The sequence below is a fragment of the Haliaeetus albicilla genome, chromosome 21 (assembly GCF_947461875.1).
Source record: "Haliaeetus albicilla chromosome 21, bHalAlb1.1, whole genome shotgun sequence".
In the NCBI taxonomy this organism is placed as follows: domain Eukaryota; kingdom Metazoa; phylum Chordata; class Aves; order Accipitriformes; family Accipitridae; genus Haliaeetus; species Haliaeetus albicilla.
In genome coordinates, this window is record NC_091503.1 from 9,216,929 (window position 1) to 9,234,077 (window position 17,149).

Consider the following 17,149-nt stretch of genomic DNA (forward strand, 5'->3'; position numbering starts at 1 on the left):
TTTTCCCATTGTGCTGCTGCAGACTTGTGGTGTCTTAAGAACCCAAACTTCCCCCCCACAAAAAAAAGATGAGAAAGAAAGTGAGGAGTCCTGTTTAGAAGATGTGAGGATTTTGTAGCTGAAGAAAAATGAATATGTCAAGTGATTTTTTAGCTGAGTTTAGATACTGCTGGATGAAAGAGTCTCTCTTGCTTTTACCTGCGATACTTTGCATGCTCCTGTCACTTCCCTAGCACCGGCTCTGGCATCTAACTTCATGTGATCTGACCCAGGGAACAAAAGTAGCAGAAAAAGAATATTGACCTTGAACAATCCATTTTTCTGATGATTTAGCTCCTTAAACTTTCTTCTTTTGGGTTTAGAGGGAAAGTGGGTAAGGCATAAGACAGCACAACCAGGAGCCGAGAGACCAAAAGAAGAAAAAAATGCCACTCCTTTTGGCTGTAGCTTGAGAACTCCTTATCTGTAATGTTAAAATGTTCTGTAAATCTTAAATCTGTGAATGATTTGAATTCTTCAGAAGCACTGCTTTGATCTTGTTAAGGCTGATTTTTGTCCCTCATTTTTCTGAATGCATAGTGTCTCTCAGTTTTTTCAAGTGTGACATTAATACATTCTGCATAAACTTTAAAGGAACTATGGTATTTCTGGTGACTTATGAGGAATTTCCCAAATTTTATAAACATGATTTATTTATTTGTTCCCTCTTTACCTTCATATATATATACACACTATATAGACATATTAGTTTTTATGTGATTGCTTGTATTTTTTTTTAAGTGTTTATCTTTTCTTCAGTCAATAACAAAGAATAATGCAGTATCACTAATGGATAAAATTATTTATGTAAAAATAAAATTAACCAAGCTCTGAAGGAGAAAAAATAATATATAAATTCAATGTTTACTTTTAATTTTATATGTTATGTTTGGATGTTGAATAGAGCTGTACAATGATAGTAATCCCAAAATGTTAGTGTTAAAAATTAGTTACATCGCTTGTTTGGATCCTAAAAGGAAACTATTGCTTTTCATTTGGATCAGAGTGTATGTTTATTTGTTTCTTGAGATTACATAATTATTTGGGAGCGTTGTGAACTCAGAGATTTTCCTATGAGGATGGTTTCATTCAGTTTCTTGAAGAGCCAAAATGTCTACATTACGTACAATTTTGTTTATCAACTAAACACAGGAGAAACCTCAGGAAAAAAATAGTAGTTGTAAATGGACATTTAAATTTTACAGAAATTATATACAATAACAGTGAAATAAAGTCCATGCAGAGAGATCCTAACATTTACATCCAGCTTGAAATCAATGGAGCTGTACAAATTCAAAATAAACTGTTCATAGTATCAGCGCTGTAGTAAGTAAGTTCCTTACAGAGGAGACCTCCTTTTTGATGGGAAAATGCTGACCAGAAACTATACAAATAATAGAATAATTTAAGGAAAAAAAAAATCATGATCTAAATAAGATTCCTTTGGCGTTCCAGTGGTTTTCTTTTTTAGCTGTAAATACAAAGTTTTAAAGCACCCACTCATACTCTTCTGAAAAAGTTCTGCCTCATGCCAAATACAAAATATTTATAAAGCATTCTGTATAGTTTCCTAATAAAAATGTAGTGCAAGCCTATTGTAAATAAAAATGTTATGCACATATCTAACAGAATGCATGTTCAAAACTGACAAAACCCCCAAATACCCCAAATTTCTTGGAAAACTAGATTTCTGTTTTTAACTGTTTAACAAAAAGAGGGTTTTGCCTTTTTCACCTTGATGGTTTATTTTAAGAAAGTATTATGAGGCATTGAACTCTTATTTTATATTTTCATTTTATTTTGTTGAAAAGGACTTTTTTCATTATAAAGAATTGTATAAAAATAATAAAGAAGATAAATTAAAAAAAAGATAAAAATACTGCATTTAGAAAAGAGAACCCTATGCAGTTTATAGAAGATTTGAAATTCTTTAGTTATAGTGGCAAATGCAAACAGAAATGTAAGGAGTATTCTAGCTACAGGATTTCTGCCATCATGCTTAGTTTGACTAAAAGGAATTCTAATACTATATTTTAACTGCAGAATGTAAAATATGAACTTGCAGATAAAATATTTATTTGAAATATGTCTTTCTCTTAAAGCTAACTCAATAATTAATTTTAAAATAGAGTATATGAAGTATATGCAATTTGCATTCTGAAATTTTGCAAGTTAGCAAAGTAGTTTTCATAAGCTTGTGGCAAAGTCAAGACAGTCATTCATAGCTTTTTTTTATAAACATCTGAAACCAGGGAAAATATGCAGTGGAGAAAATAAAATTATTTCCTGCTGAAATATGAAAGATGAGAGCTGCCTCCATTTAGTCGTTTACACACATCTGTAGATTAACGCTTATTGACATAAGCAAATTCAAAAATAGAAAATGTGATGATTACTGTATTTGGTTCAGTTGTTTTTTTTTTTTTTTTTACCATAAGGCCTATTTGTTCTTGTAAGAGCTTCCTGTACAAAATAACAAACTGTTCTTGAGAAATATGTGTTTATATTTATGTGATGCTGAAAACGTGATGTAGCTAAAACTAAATATTGAAATGCAATCTTACTTAAATCCAATAGTAGTTGTGATGCTTACAGATTCCCAAAAGATACTATAGAAATAGTGAACACTATTAGGAAATTCTAACACAATCATTGTGTAATTATGTTGCAGTATATACAACTGCACTCACAGACAATAGTACAGTAATAAAAATGGTAGTATTAATGCATATTACCCTGTGTGGTTTACTGCAATTTCATCTCTCTTTTTCTCTCTTTCTCTTTGTGTGTATGTATTTTATATATATCTTTTACTTAGAGTAGCTGATAAATACAATGCGTGTTTAGGCATGCTGTAATCCTGTATGCCTGAGTTGAAAATGGCCGTATCTACGGATCATATATAATGTCCCTTTATCAAGCTTCACTGTTCAGCTAAAGAAAAACTCTTTTGACTGTATTTGCAATAAAAGTAATTTAATGGAAAAATTATAGATTTTAAATTTAGCCATTTAAAGTATGGTCCTTTATACTTATACAAATCTTTTCATGTAGAAATTCTGAACCAGGAGGTGCCTTTGGTTAGATCCATAAAATCTAGAAAGTAGCAGTTAAGTATGAAGAAATAAGTGCTAAGTTAAATTGGGCATTATCCCTTGTCTTAACAGGATCAATTCAAAGATTAAAAATATGTTGTGAAATACTCATCAGCTGCATGCTGAAGATATTTAATGAGAACAAATGGTAAGCCTTACTCATTAAAATTAGCAAGGCAGGTACAGGAGGATGTAATAATATTGACCCAGGTGTCAAAAGGGATTGAACTCCACGGGACATCTCATTGCTAACTTCCCTTTTAAAAAATTTCTTAATAACTTTATTTATATCCTGAGAAAAAGTGGTTTTCACAATGAGGTGTAGGGTTAGTTTTGATTTAATTTTATTTTGTGTTTTTAGCAATCATCTTTCACTTGGAAACATACTTGGTCATGGCTTCTAGTTGTGTAAGCCTTGAAGATGAAATGAGTAGATTTTAAATATGATCAGGGCTGTACTTTTCCTTCTACATGAAGGGGAAATGAAAAGATTATTCTCAAGATGCATAATATGTATTTAGCTTCTGTGAATTTTCGTCTGACAGTATTTCTAAAATATAGCCAAATCAGAATAGGTCATGCTTTAAATCCACCTGTTCTTCATTATGACCAAGATTGTATCTTACAGCTTTGGCTTTCCATCAATTTAAAATGTTGAATATCTTTTGTTCCTTTACTTTCAATATTATGTTTTGATTAACCTTTTTGGGTTTGTCTAGCATCTTTTTCTCATTTTTTGGAATTATTTTTTATTGAATCAATCTACCTAGTCTGACATAAATCTCAGGATTCTTCCAGTCAACTCTAGCACTCTAAAAATATAGCTACAGCAGTTATTATTCTCCAGTTCTTCAGTATAGTAGCTGATTTTAATGAGAAATTCCATGTTATTGAGTTTTAGAATCTTTTACACTAACTTTCTCATTTAATTTTTTAAGTTAATATCACTGTGAGCATTTAGCGTGATCATTTCCATAAAAGCTATCTGAAATGACACTGCAGTCAGCTCACTTCAGTGGTTTTGATTGCTTCCAGTACTAACTTTGCTACATAGCATTTTAGGTATACCCATAATGCTGTTTGAGATATGACTGGATCCCATTTAGGCATAGCAAGGTTAATTTATGTATAGCTTGATGGCTGCAGTGTAGATATTACAACATAGGATTAGCACAAACTAGTGCACAAATAAGCATTCATATTTCCCCCCGGGCCTGGCTAGGTTGTGCTGAAAATCCATGTTATGCTTTCGCTGTTCTTACTATCAAACTAGTCAAACATGAGTGAAGTTTGCCTATTGGTACTGAAAATCACACATTCTGTCAGAGGTGTTGACTTAGCATTTTCCCTTGTGTGCTCTAGATCTAGTTATTCCAAGAAACAGTCAGTAACACAGTGCGAAATATGTAGTATGATATGTCATTTGAATAACAGATACACACGCAGCTGGAAACATTGCTAGTGACGATTCCTCTTCAATTTCTCAATCTTAGTGACATTTTCCTGAGCTTTCATAAATATCTGCTGTCATATTTGTTGATCTTGGCAAACATAATAAATATAATAGTTAAGAAAAAAATTGTATTTTAAGACACAAAATTGGGAGGAAGTGAAGCATGGGAAGAAACTGAGGTTTTCCCACAAATTTTTGACCTGTTCATTATGAGTATATCTATTTCCTAAAATGCGTATAGTGTAATTGTATAGTTGTTTCCAGTCAGAAAAGTTATTTGGTTAGGTATGCAAGAATCTGTGTATATATAGTTATAACAAATAACCTTCATCATCTTAAGTATTTATGCAGGTAATGCAGGGCTACACTGACTTTTTCATTTGATGTCATCTTAGTAAAGATGATCACCCTATTCCAGGGATTCTTGTTTTTATTTTATTATTCTTATTTTCTTCCATTTGTTAAAGAGGAACAAATAGAATTAAGGGGCACTTAATTTTTTATTCTGAAGTCTTCTGGTTTTCTGGAATGCACTTTTGTGATCACAGTCTTTTCTCTCTTTCTTTTAATTTTCAGTATATTTTCTGTCCTTTTCTTCCAGATGCACTTACTTTCACAGCAGCAATAACCCTAATATGCATTGCGCACTCAGTAATTTCTCAGTTTGTTCTTACTTCATGGCTTGTTTTACACAACCGTCCAAACTCTAATTGCATTTTAAATTCTACAGTCCAGAACCAACTAAAAGGTTTGGCCTTACTTCCTTACCAAATTTAGCTTTTGAACATCTGTTTGACACCTATCTAATCAGCAAACAGCAATATATACCAAAACCACTGAAGAGATTAAGTGTTGAGGTGTAATGAACCTACTTGCATAATTAACAATTCTGTAAATTTGTGATGTTCTGCAATAAACACTGTGTTCAGGAAAAAATTGGACGGCATATTCAGACAAAAGAAAAGCTAGTAGTTGTTCATTAAATCATACCTACTGAATGAAGAATAATTACAACTGCTTAAATGCCATTTTCATAATGCAGTGGAGGTTTTTTAATGGATATGCTAGCCACTATGGAAAATATGAACCAGGAGCTACTTCCACAGGCCATTGCCACACTCTATCAGTTTTGATTTTAATTTTTGTCACTCTCTTTTTTCTTCTTTTCCATGCATTTCACTGTATGTGCATATTTGTATGTGCATATTTGCCGGCTTACATTCACATAGCTTTCTTTTGTCTAGTTATTTCAAGAACTACACTATCTTAATTCTGTATTTTTTGTGTCCTCTTGTGTGTTTTATGGAAAGGTTTACAAGACTACTACTTGCTCACCTGTAAATTGTATTCCACTTATGGCAAGAATCTCACTTTTTTACTCCAAAGTTATTTTCTCAAGTTGTGGCACCTGCTTCCTTATCTGGAGGAATGGGACAAAGGGACTCCAAGAAGGAATATATTTATGTATTCCTTATTTACCTACGTGTACATCCTGACTGTTGAATTAGCATTATTATGACTGACTTCAGAAATATAGAATTTCTGCTTCTTGAATGGACTGATCTGGATTTGGGATCCTATTCTCTGCTACTTTAAGAAATTGCAAAGCTACTTTTACTCATTCAAATTCAAATGCTAAAAATTGCCATTTTGGTGTAGTTTTTATATCCCCAAACGCAGATGTCAACTAAACAGAGCAAAGAGTAACTCAGATCCCTTTTTGCCTTGATATTGGATGCTAAGGGGCTTTTTCTACTGTTTAAATCCTTTTCCTCTAATTCTTTCTTCACAGTAAAACTCACCTTTACTTGGGTCTTTCATGGACAGTTTCTCAGCTTAAAGTACATAAAGGTACTGATACTATCATCATCCTCATCAAATATAGACTTTTCATAGACTTAAAATTTCACAGGCAGTGCCAAAGCACTGGATCTTATTCTGTTCTTTTTTATTCATGCTTCTCCATTGACTCTAATGAAGTTGGACTAAGTGATAAGGTTAAACATGGACATCGTGCTTTTTATCCTATCTATTCCTATAGAGTTCCTTCCTTACAAATATATTTCAAATTAAATATGACAGGTGCACTGCCAACATTTTTCCTTCACAGATTATAAGCAAAGTAAATTCTGAATGGAAAGGATTTCTCTATTTTCCACGTGTCTTTAAAAGAAGATGGACTATTCTTGGGCTCTTCGCATTACACATAGTAGTGTAGGTATTCCCTTCTCATGGTTGTAAAAGAGTTATAAAATAGAGTTCTGTTCCATTATACTTCTGCTACTGCTCTCAGAGATAATTATTAGCTTCTGTAAATTATTTTGCAAAGATACTTATTAGTCACAAATGTTGATTGGTATTTTATTGTCTCTCTTAGCAATGCCATCGTCCAGGGCTGATTTTGCAAACCATTACAGTAATTTGTGATAAGTAAATAACTCTTGAGAATTTATCTGTCAGTTGTTTCCCACAGCCTATATATTTTATGCTTACTCATCTTATCAGAGAGACTGTCTCTGCTGTAAAAGCGTGGAGCACTTAGGTAATCATGATAAGTTCTGATGAATGTGTGCTGGTGAATATTACCTATCACTTTATATTATTTGAACAAAACTTAGAGAATTATTTTCCTTTGATGCTATATTTCTCACCTGTCTTCTACTGTCACTCCACATTTTTACTTTTCAGTGCAGCAGTTGTGAATATCTGTGAGTTTTTATCCATGAAGAAAAATATTTTTTAAACAAAAATATTTATTTTTGGGGGGAAGGGCTTCATGTGTTTGGTATCTTAAAAAAACAAAACAAACAGACAAGTCCATATTAAAAAAAAACCACCACCAACAACTACTAATATTGACACCAAAGAGAAAAAATAATTAACAAAAAAACAACAAAGAAACAAACAAACCCAGAAACAAACAAACAAACAAACAAACCCAAACAAATTTTTAGGTATTTGTAGGAACATATTTTGCAGCATTTTGACACATTAATTGATTTATATACTTACGTGCTTAAAGTTGTTTGTGTCTCAAAGTACAGAAATGTTTGGTAAATTAGACTTTACAAATAGCAAGAGGATACATTTTATGCAAGTTCAGCTGTGGCAGAACTATGTAGTAACTGATAAGACAACCATATATGTTACATTCCTTGATGGTTCCGGTGGGCTTAAAAGAGTAAAGAGTAGCTTATAGTGTGGAAAAAGGATTAAAAAGTGGATGAAGATGAAACAAAAAAAATAAAAGCAGAAACCAATCATTTATGATACATTACTGGCAACAAAAATTGTTCTATGGATATTAACAGAAGCTAGTATTAAGTAAGTGCCTCAAACAATAAATTACTTATAAGTTCCAAATCAACTCAAACCCATTTGTATTTTACATAAGGATAAGTTTTTACCTACCAACTCCAGACATCTCCGGAATACTGGCGGTGTACATGTCCTTGGTGAATTTTGGTTCATTGTCATTGATATCGTGGATTTTAATGATAAATTCAGACTCTGGCTCCACTTGTCTTCCCGTTTTTCTGTCTATAGCCTTGGCACGTAGCACATACAGGGATTTTTCTTCTCTGTCCAATTTCTTTGCAGCATGAATATCTCCTGTATTTTCATCTATAATGAACAGACTGCCAGCCCCATCTCCTGTTAATATGTATTTTAAATTTCCATCTCCTTTATCTTGGTCAGTGTGTAGCTTCAGGGAGGTAGAAAAGAAGAATTCTATAAATATATGTATTGTTAATAGAGACCAAATCATTCAGCAGATATGAATAAGTCTGTACAATCTTGACTATAATTGGGGTCAGTAGTGGTTATCTTCTGTTTCACTGTTGGAAAAATTGCAAATTTGAGACTCAGTCATACACAAAAAATAGCTCTAAACAAACTCAAAAGGACACAGGGGGATGTAGAAGGTATTGGAGTAGCATTTAAAATGACCAACTTAAAACAAAAAAATGATATTTCTTTGAGTATCTGTCCAGAAACTACCAGAAGTCTGCTTTTTTGAAGATGACGGGGTGAAAACCTCCAAAGTTTCCATTTGCAAAATAACACTTGTCCTCCCATTTATTGATTGCTGATAAAGCAACCAGTTACCTTGTAACAACATAGAAGAAATGGGTTTTAAGGGTTATAGCTTCTGAACTTCCCCAAATCACTTATAAATGTTCTGATTTAAGCAACTTGCGTTTCTAGTTGTATTTTTTTTTTTTTCCTCTTTAGGAACATCTTACCTCAGTTAATTACTTCCTTCTAGTCCTCTCCATGAAGGAGAAATAATTTTCAAGAACACTAGGAGGTAAATTTTCAAAGCATCAAGTCAGGTTGAACAGTCCTTTTCCTCCTACACCTCTTCATAAGAGTTCAAAACTCTATCTCTGTGAACTTACAGGTACTGATTAGTTTGCCATATAGCACCATTATGAAAAAGTGCCTAAAACCAAAGCCAAAGCAAGCCATTGAAGCTGAGCCAGGCACTAGAAATTCTCACATAATACTCTTTTTTGGAAGCCTATTCCACTAATTTCATTTACGGGGACCCACAGGTCCTTTTTATGAGCATCTGCAGTATATTTTCCTCAGATATATGCTTACAGTCACATCTGACCACAGATCAGTGACCTGAGTGTTTTTCAAATGTGGACAGAAAGAATCTTATCCCAGCATTTTTTTGCTTTCTCTGAGTAGAAAAATATAGTATATCGTCCACCTGAGAAAATATTGTTCAGTATCAGTAAAGGGATTAATCTAGATAGTCACTAGAGGCAGATAAGTTATTTTATGCCACTTCTTTCCTTGTTTCTGTATTCCTGCCAGTGTTTATCTCCATGTTTCATAGCTGAGCCATTGTATCTTTTTATTATTCCACCTGTATGAAGGGTGATTGTGGCAGACTTTGTTAAAGTTCTTCACTTTGATTTTTTTCTCTAGTCTAACACTGTAGCCTAACACTAGTCACCAAATGTGATCTGATTATTATTATGGTCTCTTAGAGGTAAGACTGGATGAGATGACTATCCAAACAGTTTTAGCACTTAATATATCCATTTAGTATCAGCAGAAAGTAATTCCTGTTGAAATATTTTGGTTTGTTTTATTGTACATGTTCCTTTTTGTCTATTTGGGGTGGGGTAGGTTAACAGGCAAAAACTCTGTATGGGTGGAAAATGAACTTGTCAAACGTATCCTTCCTCATATAACAAATTTTTCATTCTGCAATTTCTGTGAAGATCTAGCAGGTCAGAGAAGAACCACGAAACACTTTGATAAAGGAAAGCAAGCAAACAAACAAAAAAACCCCAAACCAACTAATAGATTACTCAGTATATAGTGACCACACCGATAACAAATGCCATCCCCATTCCATTCAATATCCAGCATCAACTCATCTGAAACAGATTGGAATGAAGACATAACTTAGAAAATGCACTGCTGAGTATCTTGATTTCATAATATTATTTTGTGCACACTTCTTTTTCTGTAGTCTTCTGTGTGGCTGGCTAAAGATGTTCTCAACACAACTTTTCCTGAGCATTATCAGAGACAAAGACATTGGTAATGGTTATGGGAGTGATAATAAGCTATTTCTGTAACAATATATGTCTTATAAATATGTGCATATTTATAAATGCTGTCTCAATCTTTTTTCTTTATTTACATAGGAAAAGTGTGCATCTCAGATTAGCCTGTCTTCCAGTTCTGTCAAACTGAATTTTTATGTGATGTGATAATTGAGATCTTGATGTTCTCAAAAGAAATCTTGACATTAATTTACATGCGTCCCTGTTACTGTAATTTCCAATAAGTAAATGAGTAGGCAAACAACAGATTATCTCAGAGTTCTGTAGCATAATTCTATTTCCCCTAAATTAAGTACCTTGCTCCTTTGGCTTACGCTTCACCCTCATGTAGCACTCAGTATTTATCAGCAAATGGTGGTTATAACACCGTGTTATAACTGCCTTGTTTCAGGAAGTATTTTGTTTGATTATGCATTCTTATTATGTCCAAGGCTAATCCATAACTTCTCTCAAAACTGCTATTATTATACACAGTAGAGAAGATACCAGCGTTCTTTGGAGGAAAAAGGTATCTCATAAATTATCAAGTTCAGGAATTGGTATGGAATGGCAAAACAAAAAATAGAGGAAAAAGAAAAAAATGTTGCCTTAGAAAATAGTTCCTTAAAGGCCCATGTTTAAAAGTACTTCATTGTTTCTTATTATTTCAGTTTTAATTTACTAAATTTCCTGTAAACTATGCAGCTGATCTGGTTCTCAGCTCTTTGTAATAGAGAGTAACTCTTTTCAAGTTAGGAAGACATATAATCAATGGAAGAGGGGAGAATCAATGGACACAGTTAACAAGTTATATAGTGATATGAATGAATTTTCCCTATTTAGAAGCAAGAAATTGTCAGACTTCATTTAGATTTCATTTCATTTGCAATTTAGTTCTGTATGTCATGGTTTAACCCCAGCCAGCAACTAAGCACCACTCAGCCATTCACTCACTCTCCCCCCACCAAGTGGGATGGTGGAGAGAATCAGAAAAAAAAAAAAAAAAAAAAGTAAAACTCGTGGGTTGAGATAAGAACAGTTTAATAGGGCAGAAAGGAAGAAAATAATAATAATAACAACAATAAAATGACAATAATAATAATAAAAGGATTGGAATATACAAAGCACGTGATGCACAGTGCAATTTCTCACCTCTCGCCAGCCAATGCCCAGTTAGTTCCTGAGCAGCGATCCACCTCCCGCTGGCCAATTCCCCCCAGTTTATATACTGGGCATGACGTCCCATGGTATGGAATACCTCTTTGGCCAGTCTGGGTCAGTTGTCCTGGCTGTGTCCCCTCCTGACCTCTTGTGCCCCTCCAGCCTTCTTGCTGGGTGGGCATGAGAAGCTGAAAAATCCTTGACTTGGTCTAAACACTACTTAGCAACAACTGAAACCATCAGTGTGTTATCAACATTCTTCTCATACTGAATGCAAAACATAACACTATACCAGCTACTAGAAAGAAAATTAACTTTATCCCAGCCAAAACCAGGACACTATGCAACTATTGATGCAGAAGAAAAGGGGAAAAAAGACCAAGATGAGCTGCTTATGACTAGCAAGATTGTTATGAATAAATACAGTGAAAACATTCATTTCATTGCCTAAATTTAGAAAAGAGGTATGATCTCTCTTGTGGAGAGGGATGAGTGGAAAGGAAGGATGAAGACACACAAAGGAGAGGGTAGATCCATATTTAGACTGTGGTAGGTACTGTACTAATGCTTACAACCTGGATGGTTTACAGTGTGCCTCTGTATCATGGTATAGAAAAAGGGCTGTTACTATGGATTTCTTACCTCCACTGCCTCCACCCACGCAGTTGTCTCTAGCAGAGGATATCCCATGATCTTCTGTCTCAGACCCTATTTGCCTGTAAATGCCTTCTAGAAAGTGTGAACAATATTCTTTCCTTATGTTTTAAGTGAAGATATGTTGGGGGATTATTGTGGTCAAATGAACTCTTTTTAGTGTCACTAAATTGGTAGATCTCCATATTTTAGTGGGAGATGAAGACTATGCTGATTTCCACATTGTTGTGGTGAAACTAGTACCAGAACACAAGCGAACCTCTTCAAGGGTACGTGAAGGATAGAGGATTGCATGGAGCTGCAATCACAGCTAGAACAGATGTGCATGGGAGGGACAAAGTGCACAAATACAGAGTAAATTTTAAAGTCAGAAATCTTTTTTTTTTTTTTTCATATGTATCAGAACCTTACTAGATAGATAGGCAGGTGTTTGATATCTGAGCTGGAGGACAAGTGAATTCATGGGCATGCCCAGTCCCACGCCCAAACCCCTGAAACTCCAAACTCTCTAACATCCTGGTCACACATCAGAGAGAGCAGAGGCTCTGTCCCAGCTGGTTTTATTTGCTCTCCTCAAACCAAGATAGGGAGGAATAGGAGGAAGATGCAAAACCGGGTCTTTTCTTGCCATGGGGAAGCAGTTCTGGGTCCCACAGGTTAGATACAGCTATGGCATGTTACCTTTCCTCCTGTGTTCACTGTCAACAACATTGCCTTCTATATTGTGCAATACTGCACTTGGGTGTTCATCCTTACTTGCTATTTACAGTTGTGTATAAGTAGACGTAAGAAGTTCTTTGAGCAAAAGTCCTACAAATTACTTTAGAAAATTTTAATGTCCTTACAGTATTCTTTAAATTAAACCTGTAGAATTGTGGAGGTATTTTCATAATTTCTGTAAATTTGCTATGGTATTTTAAAGAGCTTAATTCCTCTTTCACATTGTAGTTGTGTGAAGCAATTTCTAAGCAATCTACTCTGTTATTTCTTTCCACCTTCACCACTAAAGTTCAATTGTATTTATATTTACACAAAACATTGAAAATGCTAATGGTAAGATTGTGTATGCCTGTATATGCATTTTAGATGTTTGAAGCAGTAGCCCATTGCATGCTCTTTGTTAATTTTGTCTGGAATAGGGTTCTGTTTCAAAGTATGTAATTCAAAGGTCTTTCTTAAAGGAGGACATTGGGGTTCGCTTGCTTTTTTTTTTTCTTCCAGTTGCTGGAGGCATAACAATAAAAACGTAAAGTGTCAATGGTGCTAGTTATTTTGGTTTCAGGCTGTCACAAGTCAGCAGGGGAAAATTGGAAGCTATAAATGACAAAGATGTTTTTTCCCCCCTGTGAAAATGAAACCTGAAACAAGAGTTATATTGGTATTGTCTTTTCAGACCAAATGTATTTCTATTTAAGGTTTTGCTAAACCATAACGCAGCTGTCCAAAGACATCTCTGTTCTTTTTATATTTCATGTGCAATTTATGCTTCAGATGGAAAACATTCCCTTTCCCACCAAAAATTCTGTATGTTCAGCCTCTTAGCTCCTGGTACAGTTAACATGCTTTCCACGCACCAGTCACAAGTTCACCTGTACTTACAAAGTCTTTTCCTTGAGTTTACCTTTGATATCATTGCTTTCTTTATGGCTTAAGGCAAAAGACTCAAGCCATGTATAGCTTCAGATTGAAAAGCTTTTCCATAAAATTAACATAATGAAGCATTATATTAATAGTTTGACAGCTAGAAAATGTTGAGTTTTGGCTGTAATATATCCAGACCTACTGGCTCTGGAAAATGTTTAGGGAAACCATAGTAGACCGTACATGGCATAAAAGATCAACTTGGCAAAGTGTCATTAACTGTCAGATTTAGTATGATTCTTTCAAATATGCTTATGTCTTCTTAAATGTGAAAGCAATAAGCATAAACAGTAAGCAATGGGAAGGAACAGGGAAGCATAAGCTACGCAGATGTGTCCGAAGTGACCCTTTCTGAAATTAGAGGAAAAAAAGAAAATTTCTGTACTGTTAGGATTCCTCAAACTTCTTTTAATCACAGTTTCTAACTAAAGCTCCTGAGCTGAGGGAAGAAACACGTAAAATACAGAAAAACACAAGCTCATGTGTATGTTACTTTTACAAAGCCATGTGCCTATTTACATCAAATTTCTATTCATATATGGTGATTGTACTATGCTATTTATTTGGAAGCTGTGGCACAAAAACAGATTGAGTTTTCCAAGTCTGCCCAATATGTATTAAAGCACAAATTGATTTGACCCCAGGAAACTTGACTGTAATTATCACTGTAAGCTTACTCCAAGTAAAGAAGGTTATGCATATAGAGGTGGGAAAGAACACAGTATTTGTGAAGAAGGATGGATGAGTATTACCTCAAACAAAATAAATTAATTCATACTAAAAATGCAGGAAGTGTACTTGAAATAAGGGCTTGTAGCATCCCAGCCAACCCTAAAATCTTACAGAAAATATGTTGAGTGCTAATGACAGGTAGGATATTAACCAGTGCCCCCACTGTATGATTTCAGACCTTTGTGAGATTTACAGCAGCTAAGATACAGCTCCAATAGCAGCTCAGCCAATATTCTCCTTCATTAGCATTTTAACAAATTAAAAACTCTAAACATATCTTAATAACTGCAGTAGTTCTTTGGCATGGATTGCCGTGGCAGTATCTGCATTGCTTTAATTTTCTATTTATGTGTGTTTAATCAAAAGTTTTATATATGTGCTAAATGGCAATGTATTTACCTGACTTGAATTTGTGACATCAACACAAACTTCTTAATTAAACAACCAAACTCTGTGTGTGATGGTAACCTAAGTGACTGTATATTAAACAAGGCAAATGACATTTACTTTTCTTATCTTCTGTTTTCCAGCATCTGGTTCTTGTGTTCAGCTGTCTATTGTTACAAATTCTCTAGGGAATGATATTGTGAAAAACACTGCTGACATCAGCTGCAGGTGCTGATTTTGACTTAGTAGGTAAGGGTAAATCTGGTTCTCATTCAGGAAGGGTGCAGCAGAATTCTTAGTAGTCTTTCAGTTCTGCTGGTACAAACACAACAGGGGGAAATTCATTCCCTCCATGTACATCTCCCCAAACCTTGGGTGGAGTCCTGGAAACCAGAGCTCTTTACTTAAGTACCTCCTTCCCCTGCATACCTTCTACATCTCCTGTGTCCTATATGTTAGGTTGTCGTCAAATCTGGAAAAGTGGTTGCATTCTTACTTCTGCACAAAGAATTGGATTTCAGAGCCCACAGAATTTCTTTGTTTGCCTCTCTCTATTCTCCAAATCAACAGGTGGGTCGCAGGTTTCCAGCCTGATGAAAAGAGCCAAACTGGTTTTTTTTACGCTTTGTCATAGCCTGTCATTTTGCCGTTCCATAACATGAGATACAGGTTTACAGGAAGTGACTGTAGTCATCAATTATGTCCACAGGTCAGAAATTATCACATCATAACATCAAGCACTGTCACTTTAATCAATCCCTGAAACAGGTGGTAAATCCATCATTATTTTAAAGGCTTCACAATAAGAAAGGATATTTTTCTCAGAGATTTTTTCTCTCACCAGAAACTTCAGAGTGAAATCTGTCTGTGTGCGTGATAACTCTTGCTGTTTCAGAGGTACTCAAAATGCACTGTGGTTCCAAAAGATGTGCACAGAGATAAGCAGGAATAAAAGCTCTGGCCCTGGAAGCAACATGAGTTCATCATATGGATGGATTATCCCTTACCCTCCACAGAACTAACTGATCTGGGCTCAGCTCTATGCTAATAAGCATATAAGAAATACTCTAGGAGGGGAGACCAATGGTTTGTCTAGCCAAGTACTTTATCTCAGAGGCAATAGGAGATGCTGGTCTGAGAGAGCATGCAAGACTGGCCACTGTAATTTTTGCTTCTTCTACACTCCCCACCACCCCGGCCCCAGCATCTACAACTGTCAGTTTAGAATAGGGATGTTAGCAGGACCTGGCGGGGGGGAGTCATTTTTTTTTATGAATCTGATGTCCCTGAACTTGTCTAATTACTCGTTGCCCTAACTTTGGACAAGTACTGCATTGACTGAAGTTATACTGAACTGACCGATGTTATACTGTTTTCAGTTGTGGGCCATCCACAGTGATCTGAAGCATACATCTGTAACAGGAGTATTTTACTACTTTTAATCACAATTTTATGTGTATATATACATATATATATATGTATACTTGTAGATGGATGTCTACAGATCAAGACAATGTTTTTCAGAAAGTCATACAGCATAATACAAGAGTAATAGAGTAAGATGTTGAGATGTGAGGCAATATGATCAAAGAGTCTTTTTTGGCCTAAAATTTGTAAACAGGCTTCCAGATCTGCAATACCAAACAAACAAATCCAGACTGTAGGCCTGCTGAGTCAAAGGAAGCAGATTCCAAAATGTGCATTTTTCCTAAGCTGTTCAACTACATGTTGTTTCCAGAAATATTCAAAATATTTTAAGTTATTTGCTATCCTTAAAACATATTTGCTTTTACATGAATGCATTTCAAACCTAAAAAGTGGTGATTTTGAGTTCCATGCTTATTGATTCACAATGATCTCTACAACAAAGCTTCAAATCACAATTTTAAAAATGCTTTTTTCCTAAGATCCTGCTTTGCAAACTGATAAGCTAATTATTTTGTTGCACATCTCACAAGATGTGTATACATCTCACACAAGAAAAAATCTGTTCATTCCTCAATACCCATTTCAGAATGTGGTTTTTAAATGGTGACTCTTTAAATACCTCGAATATTTATCTAAAACTAAACTTTCAAATGAACAGTAGCAGAAGGTAGGTAAGGTCATTGCATGAAATAAAGCATCACTAAGGTCTTTTGCTACTGCTTATTTATTGACAAAATTAATCAAACAAAAAAGAAGAACATAGGCTGAAATTAATTTAAAGTGTTATACTGTTTCTCTATCCTGCAGACTGTACTGGAAATGTAAATTGTAATACCAACCGAAGGGTACTCAGTGCAAGTTTACTGCAGAGTTGCCCATCTTGTGCCTTCCTCAGTCTGAGTGCAATTCCCCTGCCCCATGCCTGCTCCAAGACACATAGGTGCATGCCCAACTCTTCTCTGAGAAGCAGATTCCTGAAGGCAGGT

At 34.9% G+C, this 17,149-nt stretch overlaps 1 protein-coding gene across 1 annotated transcript in view; it reads right to left on the reverse strand.

Annotated features, from left to right (window-relative positions):
* Positions 1–17,149, reverse strand: part of CDH9 (cadherin 9) — a 95,436-nt gene that overhangs the window by 35,974 nt on the left and 42,313 nt on the right. Inside the window, exon 3 of the mRNA XM_069808920.1 lies at positions 7,999–8,293. Coding sequence (XP_069665021.1) covers positions 7,999–8,293 — 295 coding nt within the window. The remainder of the gene's footprint in view (positions 1–7,998; positions 8,294–17,149) is intronic.